General features: G+C 45.7%; 1 protein-coding gene across 4 annotated transcripts in view; it reads left to right on the top strand.

The window, feature by feature from the left end:
* Positions 1–14,513, top strand: part of VASH2 (vasohibin 2) — a 36,433-nt gene extending 21,920 nt beyond the window's left edge. For all 4 annotated transcript variants that reach the window (XM_054822726.1, XM_054822723.1, XM_054822724.1 and 1 more), the window contains 3 exons: positions 3,837–4,218; positions 6,103–6,218; positions 11,553–14,513. In XM_054822726.1, coding sequence (XP_054678701.1) covers positions 3,837–4,218; positions 6,103–6,218; positions 11,553–11,622 — 568 coding nt within the window. In that variant the 3' untranslated portion in view covers positions 11,623–14,513. The remainder of the gene's footprint in view (positions 1–3,836; positions 4,219–6,102; positions 6,219–11,552) is intronic.
* Positions 14,514–15,434: the final 921 nt, after the last annotated feature.

Genomic DNA, 15,434 nt, shown 5'->3' on the forward strand with positions numbered 1-15,434 from the left:
ATTCCTCATTTGCCCCCACTGCCCAGGAAGATCCAGGTGGTGGCCAGAGTACAGGTTTTGCGTCCCAAGTCTTGCTTATATTTAAGACTGGGATCTCAATGTCTCCCAAGTATGCAAGCTAGGTTGTGCGTGAGCCTGGGTGGCAAAGGTGATGGGGTTGTGGGAAGCACAGCGACCTCTGACTCAGAGGATGCTGTGCTTGTGTTGACTCACAGATCTGTAGGAGCTGCGTGCTGGCGTGGGAAATCTGGCCCTTTCTGCAGGCTACTAGCAGTATTGGTGTGCTCAAGAAAGCCTACTTGTTAATAGAGCCATATTGGTTTACCCCAATGGCCTGTCACCCCCACAGCATGTTGTACGCTTCGGGCCCAATTCTTCTCTCACTCCTTTAAACCCAAACCTGTCTTTCAAAATCAGCCTCCTGGGGTAAGAGAGCAGAATTCATCAGTTGCTGAATACATGCAGCCCTGGCCGGCAGGCATTAGTGGCTCTGCGGGGTAGAAGAAATTGAGGTTGAAGGACTAGTACGAGGCCGCAGAAGAGCTGAGAGTCGGGGTGGGCAGGCTTGGGGAATCTCTGAGGGATGGGGACATGCTGTACCAACCCAGTCTCCTGAGACTCTGGTAGAGCTCCAGGTATTGTCCTTGTCTATTTCCTGGGTGTGGGGGAAGAGGAGGAATATTGGGGCTGGAGATGGCCAGCCAGATTAGTGTCCCCTCCCTCCAAGGAGATCAGTATCCCTTAGTGCTGTGTTTTTGCTGCTCTGATTTACATGAAGACCTGGGATCAGGAGGCCACTGGAGCTTTCATTACAGCTGCTTTTGCCCTCTGCTGCTCTGTTCTGCTTCTGTATTGTGGCACATAATTTACTTCCTGACTCTCCATCCTGCAGTTACAGTCCCAGCTCAAAAGTGTGATTACAGCTGTGGCATCGCTGTGTCATTGCCTTTTGTTTGCCACAATACAGCTCTCCTTGGGCAGAGCAGAAAGGAAAAGAAATATAACGATGCATGGATGGAGGGGAAGATCTGATGTGCCTTTCCAGCCCGTTTGGTGTGTATTTCATCTCGGGTGGGGACTCTCATTAACTAGTCACTCAGCAGAAGCAACCTGTACCTAAAGGTTAATTTCCGCAGTGGTTGTTGCTGGGTTATTTGATGGTGGGTAATTTCCATCCTCAAAAGATTCTTTTACTCCTACCTAGTATTTAATGAGATTAAATCGCACCTTCTCTGAGACCTTGTGGCAGAAGTGTGTATGTGTGGCAGGTGGCCACCAAAGCTTTGTGTGGACTTAACATAAAGGCACTCAGGGTGCAGAGAGAAAACCCTTTCATAATGAGGGGGAAAAATAGTGGTGATGTTTGAAAGCTTCATAGGTGTTAATAAAAGATACTGCTTTTTCAGTTACACAGAATGATAAATACAATGGGCTGCTGCAAGAATCTGTCTGTAGGACACAAATTATTGTAACATGACTTTGATGTACACAGAATGCTCCTTTTAAGGCCTGGAGCAAGGTGACCTTTTGAATGAGGTGACTGTGGGATGAGTTTTCCAGTTGGTATAATGGTGCTGAGCCCCATTCTGACCTTGCACTGTATTTATAATCTTTAATTCTACCGATGGTGGGGGGTTTTCTTGGAGAAGCTAGTTCTAATGCAACAGCAATCCAGTGAGACCGCCAAAGGCAATAGAGCTGTTCCTGTTCTGTGGTGGTGTAGCTGATATCGCGGTGAGCTTTGACAACTGCTGCAGGGTGTTTGTTTGATGTAGGTGGGGCACCAGATGGGCAGAGGTGGGTGCACGTAGCCTTGGCTGAGTGAGGGGTTGTGTGTGTGGTAGAGGTGTGCGCTCTGCTTTGCACGCTCGTCCAGGCTTACTGTCCTGCAGATCCTGAAGTGCACCAGGAGCTGGGCCCATAGTGTTGTCTGTTCCTATACCCTCTAATACGTTTTCTCCAGACTGCTAAAGCTGATGACATCTAGCACTGAATGCAATTAAATAGGTTTGACATCGAACTGAAAAGCTTCCCTGTGGCTGTTTTAAAAGATTTTTGCCAATGTGGTTTTTTTTCTTGCTTTTTTTTTTTGTACAGAGGTTTAACTCCTTGCTGTAGACCTCAGATTCTGGGCAGTTCATGAATCTACAGCTACTTGGTTTCTGTGCTCACCTGGAGGGCAAAAGTTTGAATATGTGAAATTCAACATGCATCAGGTGGGTGACATACCCCCTTGAGAAAATGCTTTAGAGACAGATGAAAGCTGCTAGATGCTTTCCTGCATCCCTGTAGAGAGAAGTGAAATGCAGGGTGTGGGCAGGGGGTCAGCATCCTAGGGACTTGCACTTCTGGTGAGGTGGGGTGTCAGGCTGGACAGAGCCAGAACTGAGCCCGAATTGTGTTTTATGGTATTGGTACAAAGGCTTTTTGTGTTCTCAGTTTCCCAGCAGCTGTCACACAGCCATGCTATGCAGACAGGGGAGGAAGGCTGGCTGCAGCAACATCCTAGGGCATCTCAGCTGTGCAGTGGCTCTTGTTTTGCTGCTGTTACAGACCTCCATTTGGGGCATGGGGTAAGTGGAGGACGGGATACTGGTGATCTCCAGAGCAGGACCCTGGTCTGAGCCGGTTTCCTCAGCTCCAGTGGGGACTGACCCCACTCCTCTCTTCTTCAGGCTGCCCTGACCCTGTGCTGCCCCTCAGGCTGATGTATTTTGTAGTTGCACTGCCCTGACCAACCACCTTGACCATGTCCGCCTAAGGGAATGGCTCCGGAGTTACAGCAGGTGCCTCTGGCTGGAGTAAACCCAGGCTGGAGTGTCTTGCTGCAGCCTTTTCTGGTCATCCCTCTTCCATTCCACAGGCATGGGTGGGGGTCTCAGCTGCAGAGGGGAAGGGCACCTGCTGTTCCAGGGACCAGGCATGTGGAGCCAGAGTGGGTTTCAGCTGTCTGGGGATTAGCAGCAGGGAGACACGTGCGACGTAGGCGTTGACGCAAACCCGCTTGCGTGAGGGAATCTCAGTCTCTCCTCCCCCTGGTACAGGCCAGCAGCCTCCCAAGATGATGATCTGGGACCTGTGCGTAGTTCCCCTCTGAGATCACCTACTATGTTGTTATGGAGCTCAGCCCTGGTCTCCGCACGTGGTGCGTTTGAAATGGCCAGCCAGTGATTCAGGGGATGTTTTACTTTTTAAAAGCGCTTGTTCCTGACCATGTCTCTGTGCTTATCTAATTAATTATCCACCTGGGGGCTTTACTTTGTTCATCTCAGCAATGTACAAGGGTAACATGCAAAAACATTCTTGTATGAGGAGTGGCCATGCCAAGGGCTGGTTTACAGATGGAAAGGCAGACGGTCACCCTGGAGAGGAATAAATTCAGAGTTTTTATACTGCTTGAAGATGTTGGAAAATGAGGATCGATAACCTGAGTTGTACCAAGCTCCAGCATGAAACAGAGGAAAACTCTGTTCCCTTTTAGGAGCATGAGAGTTTGATGTTGGTATCAAATGGGGGAGTTTCCACAGATCTGGGGAGGGTGGTCTCTCTTCTGGTGTGCTGATCCAAACACTGGTGTGGTGTTTTTTTTTTTCCTTCCCCCCAAGCGTGGTTAAGAGTCAGGCCCTTCCCTGCCTGAACCATTGCATTTTATTTTCCGAGCAGTGAAATAAACTTTGGCAGCATAGACTGTTTCTGGGGCACAGCGAGAATAAATTTGTGTTTGCAAGAAAGCACTTGTCCTGGCAGTTAAAAATAACTGCTAAAGATGTCTTACAGGTGTAACTGTGCATGCTCCCTTCCCAGCGCCGTTGTTGCCTTGACGCAGTGCACACCAGATACTTAACAAATGGGCAGCCCTCTGTGGAACGATTCCCCATCAGCTTTAAAACCCACTTCTCAGGGAACTATTTTCATCATGTGGTGCTCGGGATTTACTGCAATGGCCGGTACGGCTCGCTGGGCATGAGCAGACGATCAGATCTGATGGACAAACCTCTAACTTACCGAACTCTGAGCGACCTCATCTTTGAATTTGAAGACTCCTATAAAAAGTACTTGCATTCAGTCAAAAAAGTAAAAATCGGACTATATGTCCCACATGAGCCTCACAGCTTTCAGCCCATTGAGTGGAAACAGCTGGTCCTCAATGTATCCAAAATGATGCGCACAGAAGTCAGGAAGGAGCTGGAGAAGTTTGCCAGGGATATGAGGATGAAGGTAGGTGTGTGCACCTGGGCAGTGGACTCGGAGGTGGGTGTGCCTAGTCCCATCCTGCAGAGGTTGGTCTTGCTCCATGTCAGCAGACTGACCCCGGCCTGAGATTAAGGTGGTATCAGGTGGGCTGGGGGTGTGCTTATGTCTGTCTCAGTGGTTCTCCCACACAGTTTGGCATGTTTTCAAACCCTTATAGCTATTTTTTAGTTCAAAGATCTCCTCTTCAGCCTAGGGAACACTTGTCCCTGACCATCAAGGAGCTATTGCCTAGTTTGCTTTTCTCACCAACTCAGGAAAAAGGTGGCTTGGAAGAACCAGTGTGCCTGGGGCTGGTAGGGTGGGTGGCCTGGTCGCAGGTAGGGATCTCTGCTCTTTGCATCTGAACTGCAAGGGGTGCCATGGGACAACCGGGTCAGTGGCTGCTTCTCCTTGGGGGGCAGGCCGGTGGACTTGCCCTGTGCCACCTGATGCCCCCCACCCTTGGCTAAATCACAAAGTAGGTTACATGGGAAGGGGGAGGAAAGCCAGTCCTTGACAGGCTGGTGCTTTCCTGCTGGCTGGTTGGATTCAAAGAGCCCAGAGGGGGAGGATGGGGAGACAGGGCAGGCTGCCAGGGGGCTGAAGAGTTTGGCTGCCCTTGGGGATGAGGGGTGTCCCTGACCATGCCTCTGGGGCTGGTGTAGGCAAAGAACTGTTTGTGGTCGTGGTGGAAGGGGATTTGGTGCCTTTCCAGCCTGCTGCTGGCAGCAGGAGCAGAGCAGGTGTGTTGCTAAGTATGGGGCTGGCTCTTGTGGAGAGGCATGCGGTATCGCATCCAAGTTATTCTGGGTTCCCATCCCCTGCCCTGCTGAGGAATGGCTCTTACGTAGCAACCACGTGCCTTCTTGGCTGAGGCACCTGCCCCCTTGCCCTGACCTTGAGGTGTCACCAGTGGCATCGTAGCCTTACATCCTGCTGCCACCTCTCCTGCCCTGCCAAGGAGTTTTGAGAACCAACTTGTACCATACTGTCACCTTAAGCACATGTGCTTGATTACAGATGTAATGAAGCTTTTTTTTCCTCTGTCTTCTCTATTCATGCACTTTTAATACCACCTAGAGAGCAAATAGCTGAAGCAGGCTCTAGTTGACAAAGTCCATATGGGTGGATGACTTAATGAACTTAGTACTTGTTTTTGATAGAGGGACCAGCTCTGTGTGTGTGCTGAGCTGTGACATTGGGTCCAGTCCTTGTAAGTGCCTCGAGGCCAGGACCGTAGCCCTGAACCCTTGAAGGCTGAAGGCCCTGCATCTGACTCTTCCCTTGAGTTAATTCAGAATTTGAGCTGCTTGATTCAGAGGACTCCCATTGTGAGGGGGCTGATTTTGGAGGATCAGGTCTTAAAAATAGCCTGGAGTGAGTGTCATGCTGATGGACTTCTGAGGTTGGAGGACCTGGGGGATGCAGGTGAGTGTACAAATGGACAGGAGACCTACTGAAAAGTCCCACTGTCGCATAGACTAGAACTGCCAGCCTGGGTCGTGATTGCCGCTGGAGAGGGCGATTTTGCTGCATGAGTTTGCTTCGGCTGAGGCTGAAAGCTGTTTTTCTTATCCCTTGCTATTGCCAGCTCTGAAGAAAGCTGTGGTTGAGACTTCTTTTTCAGTATTTAGCTGGGAACTGAATTGGTGACACCAACTAATTTTTGCAGGGGGCCACTGAACAGCTATCGCATAACTGCTTTGGGTTCCTCTTAACCTGGGCTGGGGTTGAATAAGCCCCAAGGGACTGAAGGCTCTTTGTGTGCCATCCCTGCTACTGTATGAGGCCCTTTATTTTTATTTTTTATTTTCAGTGAATCATTGCATTTATTGAATGCCTTTTCCTTCCCTCCCCCTTCTCTCACAGATTCTGAAACCCTCAAGTGCCCATTCTCCGATGAAAGAGAGATCACGGGGTAAGTCATTGTCCCCTCGCCGAAGGCAAGCCAGCCCTCAGAGGCGTGCATGCAGAAGAGACAAATCGTGAGTATTCCTGCTGCCATCACTGGTGGGTCAGAAGTTGAGGGTGATGTCATATTATTTTGGTTGCCTGAGAGGCTCCAAAAGCCACTGGTACTGTTGATGTCCTAGCATTGCCGTGCTTACTGCTGCCTGGTGGCCCTTCTGTGTGGTGCCCTTGGAGGCCCCAATGGCCTTTGCTTGGTTAAATCCTCTGGGGTGTTGGATGACTGTGAAAGTGGAAGTGTGGGTTTCTCCTTTTCTTTTTTTCAGTCTTTATCCGGTCCACTTTCTGGAGAAATGAACCTAGCCTGGCTCGCAGGGGACCTGTACAGGAGGGAAAGTAGTTTGATCACATCTAAAGGTGTTCAGGCATAGGTATTAAAAACAGGAGGATGTATCTGCTGTCAGTGGTGGGGTGCTCTGCTGTCATGGTCACTGAGACAGAAATTGGATTCTCCATGATGAGCCTTTGTACGGAGCTGTTCTGATGGGGTGCTTTTTGCTGAGGACTCTGCGAGTTACAGGGATGGTGAGAAAAGTAAACCTTTTCTCTTCTTGCCAAAGCCGAAACATCACTTGAATTGTATTCTTCTATTTTAATTGGCTTAAAAAAACCCAGACCACTTCCCTCATGCATCGTAGCTAATAGTTTTTAACTGTCAGGGGAAGGATGGACTAACTACACGCAATACCTCTAAATGGATAAAACTGAGCTTTCAGATCGCAAGCCTTTTACAGCCACTGGCAATTCAGACTCCCATACCTTAGATGTGGAAGAGTTGAGTTTTAGCTGTGTTGCTTCATGCCAGGAAGCTGACAACTGTGAAAGCCTATACGTAACCCAGATTAGTCACATATTTATGATCATTGCTTTTTAAATAGGCTCCCAGACTACTGTCTCAGCACTTATTTATTTATTTTAAAGCAGCTAACAAAGATGTTAGACTAACCTTCTAAAGATAACTTCAAGATACTTTAGCAGCAGATGATTTCACAGCAGGCTTTTATTTTTACATGTGAATTCACGCTCAGTCCACGATGCTGTACTTTGGGGCTTCATCACTGAGAGCTCCTTGTTTAGTGCATGGATAATTATAGTTGTAATGGGCTTTGCTACTGCAGGCTTCTTCACCTCCTGGATTTGCTTTGAGGGATGGTTTTGTCTTTGGGTTTTGATAGCGTTTCTGTAAATGCTGGAGTGGATCACGTATGTCTGGAGAGAAGAGTGAGTCTCGCTGGGCTTGGAGACTCGCCAGTTGGGCTGTTTTCCCGAGAGGGCTGCTGGGCATGTGGCTGTTCTGCAGTGGCTGGTTTCTCCTTGGCAGCTTTGCTTTTCCAGGGCAGAAAGACAAGTGAAGTACTGGTGGCCTTGCAGTGGCTTCAGCATCTGTTACTTGCTTGGTGGTTCTGCTGTGTTGCTCTGTATCTAGAGCAAATTGTATGTTATTCTAAAATAAACCCATGGTCACTGTGCTACAAGATCCAGGACCCAGCTATGGCGTGATGTGGGGAGCAGGAGACTGAGAGCGGACTCCACGTGAGACCTTCATCTCTGCTTTGGCGGGAGGCGTTGAAGCGTCTCTGAGCGGGTGGGAGCTCTTGCAGCACGTGCTTTGTGGCTGCATGATAACCCCACGGGTTCTGCACAGCCCCCTTGCAAGCCAGGCCAGCACACTTGGAAGCAAAAGGAGTGAAGGAGATTTTGGCAGGTCCAGGGCCCTTGAACAGACCCAGGAGGCTGCTCTCTGTTAGAAAAGTGATGCCAGGGAGAACAACTGAGTTCCTGGTGTTAAAATGATGCTTTTGTGCAGCGGTGCTGGTGGCTCAAAGGCTGACTCTGCCTTTCGCCCCAGTGGGAGTGATGCTGCAGAGGACTGTACTGCTGTAGGGAGTTCCCTGCTGGTGATAAACCCCGTTCGTTTCCAAAACTGATCTGCTGGTTGCTGCAACGGGAGGTCTCCAAGATCCGAAGGGGGAATGGCATCCCCTCATCAGGGATGAGCTGAATGACACATAGCAGCATGTTAATGTGGGCTGAGAAATACAAGAGGGGAAATTAGGTATTTTCTTCCACACATTGATGGATTTTTGAGAATGTAGTTGCTGTGCGAGGCCTTTGTGTTATGCACAGAAGAGGAAAAACTTTCAGGCTTGCTAGGCTTTAGGCTGAAATCCTAGCTAAAGAATGGCTGTGCTTATCAACACTGTTTTGTTTCTTTGTGGTTCTCTTACATGCTGTAATTACAGCTTTTTAGAGCTTGCAGGGGAGGGGGAGAGAAGTGTTTTGCTCTAGTGTGAGCTGGCAGGGGCTGAATAACACATTCATTTGAGAGGCTTCACCTGCTGATGACAAGCTGTTACTACAGCCTGGTTTTTGTCAACAATAAAATTATACGGGTCTGCTGGGAGAAATCCCAGTGAAAAATATGTGAACTGGAAGATCTTTGCTGGATTGTTTCTGAAGCACAAAGGCTGAAGCGGTGCTTAAGGGCAGAAGTGGATTTTAATGCATCAGCCCTTTTAACTTCTCATCCTGGCTCCTTACTAGTTTGTTAGGTACATGCCAGTGGTGGCCGCTAGCAAGCCCACAATAGTGTTTAGCGTGGAAGTACAGCTACAAGGCAGATGGGGTGAGTTGCAGCACACGGGGGGCAGTGCAGTGAGCAGTATGTGCCTGGCTAGGAGACTGGCATGTACTCACATTGCAGCTCATTAGCGGAGCTATGTAACAGTCCATGTGCTCTTAGACCACAGCTGGTGTGATCCTGCTAAGGGTGGCCAGCAGATGGGATGAATAGAGAGGATGTGGAGTGGTGTGAATCGGTCTGGTAAGGTAAAGCTTTACTGTGTCTACTTGTCCATCCTCTAAAGTCCCAAACCAGGAGGGTGCAGTAAATTGCAAGCAACTGTGCTGAAACAGGCAACGCAGTGCTTCATCCTCATTAGAAGTGCTTGGAGCTGGAGGGGTTTGGGAGTGTTGATACGAGTTTGGAAGGGAGCGTCATGCAGCAGCCTGAAGCAATCTCTGCTCCTACATGTCAGTTCACCAGATCTATTTCCTTTTAATTTCATACTGAGGCTTAACACATGCATGCTTGGTGAGTGTCATAGCAACACTGGCCTTGTGTGCTTCTGGCCTCATTTAGCTGCTGAAAGGAAAATTCTGTTAGCCCATTACATTAGGATGTGCAAGGGGGCAGGATTATATTAAGATGTGCAAAATCAGGCGGAGCCAATGCAGACAACTCATGAATAGTGTGCACAGCTTATTCAGGTGCTCATCATCACGGCACTTCAGACAGGAGGTGTGATCTGATACAGCAGAGGTCCCTTGCTTCACAGGAGATGTTCGATGTCAGGACACTTGCCATCCAAGGAGAATAGGAGCTGCAGTGCCTCTGTTCCAACAAATCCTTGCCTTTTCCTAAAACCCTGAAGAGAAACCTTACGGAGAACAGTCCGTTTGTAGCTACAAACTAGAGAATTACCATGGAGTGGAAATGGGCATGTTGTCATGGGTGTGCAGTGACTCTCCATCTCTCTTGGATAATAATCAGAGAAGGTAGAACCATCTAGGTGTGCTTTAATTAAAACCATATTCTGGCTTTAATTGGAGGGAGGGAGAAAACTGTAGGAAGGGAAGAAGATCCCTAAATTTGAGGGAGGAAGGAAGGATACTTTGGAACATAAAACGCATCTCTTCCTGGTCTGCGACTTTGATGTGAGCTCTGAGGGATGCAGCTTGTAACTTGTTTCCTGGCTAATAAAATCCCATCCGCTCTGAAGGAATAAAGTGGAAAAATCCAAACTATCTTACAATGCTTTCTTCATGCGTGATCCCTTCCTGCAAGTGACAGAGACCAGTGAAGACTCCTTCACTTCTGTGAAGTACTTACAAACTGAGACAAACATGAGGTGCAGGGTGGTACTGCAAAGAGGATGATGGGGTTATTAATAGAGGTGCTTGGATAGGTGGCAAAAAAACAGGTTGCATTCAATGTGTGAGTAGGCAGAAGAGCATTAGTTGTCCACAGCAGTGTCCCTAGATCTCAAATGCTGTCAAATTCTCAGCAGAGATCTGGTGTTAGCAGCTCTGCTCTTAAAAATAAGTGAATCAAAGAATTCAAAAATATTTCTGAGGCTCTGCCACATGTGTGTATACATGTAAGCTATACATCCCCACCTCTTTGGGCTGCAGCAGTACAGCTTTTAGATTGGTGCACCCATCCAGCAGGGTGCCACGGGGAGGGCAAGGGTTTCCCTGGCCTGACAGCCTGCATGCTGCCTCTCCCGTGGCCGTGCTGGCTGCCCGGAGCAGCTTTGGCTGGAACAGGCAGTGTGCAACGAGGAGGTAAGTGTCAGCCTTGCGTGTGCAAACTCACGGGTCACATCTGCTGCCCAGTGAGCAAAGAATAAGTACGAGAGCTGGAAAGCAGGTCTGAGGAGCTGTAGGAAAGCACTGGAGCTATTACCACCTTCATGTTGTACTACTTGGGCTTTAGCTGAGTTTTTGCAGGGAAGCGGACATGCTGTGGAGTCTACTAGGAGAAATGTCTATTTTAGACAATGTTTTTCTTTAGAAAAGCAGACATATGGCTTAATCTGAAAATAGCTAGGAGCCTTCAATAAGCTCTAAGATTTGATACTGCCATAGACTGTAAATCACCCAGGTTGTTTTGGTTTGACAACTTTGTTGCAGCAGGTTTTCCATTGCTTGCTAAATGGGGAGACTGATTGCTCAGTCTCAAGATTTCATTTGGTTCAGGTAGTTGATATACTTAAATGACCTAACAGCATACACAGTGTACGTGTGATTACTCAAGTGGATGGCTGGACTGTGTCAGAATATAAGATGCCTGGAGACTGAAGGGAGTTCAGCCAGTGTTTTCTGTTTGGGGGGCTCTAGCCCTCCACACAGACCTCGTGAAGAAGAAGGGACAGGTTCAGAGAGACAACGTGCTGTGGCCACGTGAGAGGCCTTGACTGCTTTCAGCATTTCCACTTTATTCTAAAAGCCAGAGTCCTGCTCTGGGGTAGATCATGGGCAGGATGTGTCTAGTCCTAGGTACTCATGTAGGCCTCAAGTCGGAGGGAGTGGCGTTCCCAGGCGCACATCATGGACCCCTGGATGGGATGAGTAGTTCTTCGCTGGTGCTCGGCTTCAGAGGCAACCCATGCCAGTACCTCACACTAGTTCATGTGACAAATTCAGCAGGATCATGCTTGTGATGAGAAAAGTCTAGTCACTCCTATTTTGAAGCAAACCGTTCCTGATTTGACAACTGCTCTTTTTGCTCCTGCACAGAAGTGTGGGATTGCTGGTGAGCAGTGCCCTCTTCCCTTCTTTGCTCACAGGCCTGCGGTGGTGGACAAGAAAGGAGACCTGGCGACGCTCAATGAGGTAGGCTACCAGCTCCGCATCTAACAAAGCCATACACCGGACAGAGGGCTTCCCTGGTGCTTCCTGCTGCACTTTACCTGCACTCCGTTGGAAGGAAAAAAGGAATGGGACTATTTATTAACTTGTGGACTCTTACAATAAAAGTTTTACCTAGAAAATAGAACAGGGGAAATTTTTTTTGGTGGCAGTATTTATTTCAATTGATAGAAAAGGCATCAGTGAAGAGAACCTAAAATTATGTTTGCCAGGATATGAGATTTCTTTTTTTCCCCCTCTGTCATGTAGCAGGTGACTCCAGTGGTGTGAGAGTTTCTTCAAATACAATTTCCCTATACAAGTATTAATTGAATTTGGGCATTGTGCTGGGTAGTAGCATTGGGATGAGTAAGCAATTATGTTCTTATGTTAAGATGTGCTGGGGTGCAGTGCAGTTAAAAAAAAAATCATATTCAGTATTAATATTTAATTCAGCAATAAAAACAAGCAGTGCAGAAGTGGCGTGAGTTTTTAAAGTATCAACATTACCTCACTAAACAGATATGCAAAACTCTCTATTATTGTTTTGTAACTAATTTGTACTGTTTCCCAGCATTTCTGGTAGTATTAAAACAGCACTGGATGTTTTACTGCCATCTGTAGTATTATTTTGTGCATGTTGCTGAAAGATGTTAAGTAATAGTAATATGCAAGTATATTCTTAAACACTGACATCTTATTAGGCAAAATATGAGGGTTTGGGTTTTTTTATGATGATGATTGATTAATAATGAATTTTTAAAGTTTCATAATTTTTTATACTTTGTCACAAGCTTTTAGGCTTTCTGGACTACACTGCTGAAGCACAAAATGTAGAGATTGCTGTTTTGTAGATACAAGTGTTCACCTACTAGTCAGTTCACTTCTCCTGTGTGTTCCTGGAATAACAGAAAAAACATGTCAGAATTGCGAACCTGAGTCTATATGCTTTTCTTTCAACACTCGTGTGTAACTTTGAACCTTGCCTTTGAAAAGCTGAGCAGCCTCAGATGGTGATGCCTTGACATCTTATATTAAGATCGGACATCACAGACTGCAGTCAACCTTCTGCCATGCTGCTGTAGGGAGTTTTTCCTGTATGTCTTGTAGTAATGATGACTTAGACCTGAATAAGAAAGCTTGAAATTGTTCCAATACAGCAATAAATTAAATTGTACATCTGAAATATAGCTCAAAATCAAGCTTGTCTGCTTCCTCCCTACTCAGTCCTTTTGTTCTAAGACTTAGCTAAAGACCAGTGATGGATGGCAGCGTTCTCAAGTGATGTGGTAAGACTTTCATTGGGGTCCACTGTTTGCATTAGTGAAGTTCTCTGGAAGCATTTGAGTGCTGCATTCCTGAAAATATTTCATTAGGTGCCTAAATAGAAACTGGATTATTGTACAAGTCCAGGCTCTACCCTTTGTGCTGTGCTTACAGATGATACTGCCGTGGGCCTTGTACCTCCTCCTGGGCAATTACTTTTTTGGGGTCTTGATGAAGACAGGACATTGTAACACAGTGATCATAATGTGTACTCAGATTGAATGATTTAAGCTCCTAGAACACCTGTATCAGCCAGCAACTGAGTGGATACAGAAGGAAATGATTGCTTGTGTACAGACCTCATTGCTCAAAAAAGTTAATGAATCTCACCTACCTAGGACAGGAAGACAACACTGAGACCCAGCAACCTTCTACAAACAGTAAAAGGCTTTCTGCTAATCAGACTTCAGAAGGTCTAGAAATAAGACTTTTCAAATGTATTATACTTTATACAAGATTATCAATTATAGGGAGGCCTTTCCCATCCCTCTTTTCTAGAAAACTTTTCCACTCCTGTGTTCACAATAGTGTGGTGGTTTTGGTTTTTTGTTCAGGGGTAAAGATGAAGAGAGGGGAAATACTCTTTTAGTAGAAAGTCTTGTGTAATTTGATATCAGCTGCAGAGTTTGTTTTAAACTTTGTGCTGCTCAGTGTCTTGTGACTGATTTTTTTTTTTTCATGTATCCCTTAAATTTCTTATGGATAAAATGATGTGAAAAACTCACCTTGATCAGCTGTATCCTAGAGCACAAGGTTATCTGTTATGTTGCAAGTTTTTTTTTTCTGTGAAACTATGGTTTACTTCAACTCAAATAATAGTGGCTGGTACAGAGTTTTTAACCATTGTCCAGCAAAAGTTGACTTATACTGAAACTTTTTAATGCTGTAGAGGTGTGTGACATTGCTTTTGGTTCTAGTTTTGAAGTTCAGCTTATGATGGCATTTGTCTTCAGTGTGGTTCTAGTGACTGTTTTTCTAACTTATGCAAAGTGGTCAAATAGTGTAGAAGAGATGCATGACTCTGGTTTTTTTTTTGATCACTTGTATGTTTATGCCCAGCATGAAACTTCAATAAAAGTATCATGGTAGTCTTTTTTTTTTTAAATGACTTAGGGGTTTTTTGTCTGGTCAAGGTTTCTATTCCAGAAAATGTCTAAGTCAGTGCCAGAGTCAAGACACAACAAATGGGAACCAACTGAAGCACATTTTAAGATTGTAGAATAATAAATAAGGTAGGTATTTAACAAAGAAATCACTGGACATAAAACTTTTAAATCTACCCCATAGCTAACCATTAGTGGGTTTTTTGTACAAAAAGAGAAACTGAAGTATGTATGTAAATCCTGAAAATACATTGTTACAGAACAATAAACACCCTTGAAGGAGCAGCATGACTGCATCATGTCAAGCAGCTTCAGCAGTAACCTTGGGCCAGTGCATCTTACTGCCTTAATCATTTCAGGTGGTAACCAGGGAAGTGGGGTATGTTTTTCAGAAGACCATCTTTTCTACCTTGAAGAATTTGGCCATTTCAAAAAGTCTCACAGTAACATACAATATTTGAATATAAGCCAAATATTAAAATCACTGACTGGCAAGTCCAAAGCATTTGCTCTTAAATTAGCACTGTAAATAACTAGGTGTTTGGCCTGGCCCAGATAGGTGCTGCTCTGTGTAGAAAGAAAGAAAGAACAGCCCCCTTCCATGTTCCAGGCAAGTTAAGCCGAATGTTGTTCTAAGTAGGCATACTTTTCAATGTAACACTGAGGTACTTTTTCAGTTCAACTGCTATTACCACCACTGGACTTCCTGTATTATTCTCAAAGCACAAAGTAATGACAGCTGTAAATTCTACGGTCAGGAAAAGGAAACCCAGATGAAAATTCAGTTGGAGAGGAGCAAGCAAGTGTTTCTGGGAGACAAGGACATGTGAATGTGTTTTCAGGAACACAGGTTCAGGTTTTCCAGCACTACACTGAAAGACAATTCTCTGTTACTTTTAAGTCAGTTTTACACATATACCTATAGATAGCTTGACTGAGTTACAAGACTTGTTTCCAGCCCCCCAGCTATCCAGGTGGTCTGTTTTTTTATTTTGTAAATCATATTTGTAAGAATGTTTATAAGTGCATTATGAGTATAAATATATTGATCATTTAATACCTCAGGAGCTGTCATTGAAATATACAACTTGACATTTTTATAACTAATGGAAAAACTGCAACTTCCCCAAGTTAAGATACATGAAGCCTCAAGATGTCAAGGACTGATTTTTTTTTTCTTCCTATAATTGATCTGCTAAGTTTCCCATAAGATTGCATGCTCATTAAACTTGGTTTTATTTCAAATATTTTATAAAATACTCCAGTGACTGCTCCCTATATTTAAGCTTTTCTATATTTAAACTTCTAAAAGCTTAAGTAGTAAATTTTTAGAACTTATTTGCCTTACTGCAAAGCTATCTTTTTCCTTTGGAAGTCCAGTCTTGCAACCTG

Source organism: Grus americana, chromosome 3 (genome assembly GCF_028858705.1).
Source record: "Grus americana isolate bGruAme1 chromosome 3, bGruAme1.mat, whole genome shotgun sequence".
In the NCBI taxonomy this organism is placed as follows: domain Eukaryota; kingdom Metazoa; phylum Chordata; class Aves; order Gruiformes; family Gruidae; genus Grus; species Grus americana.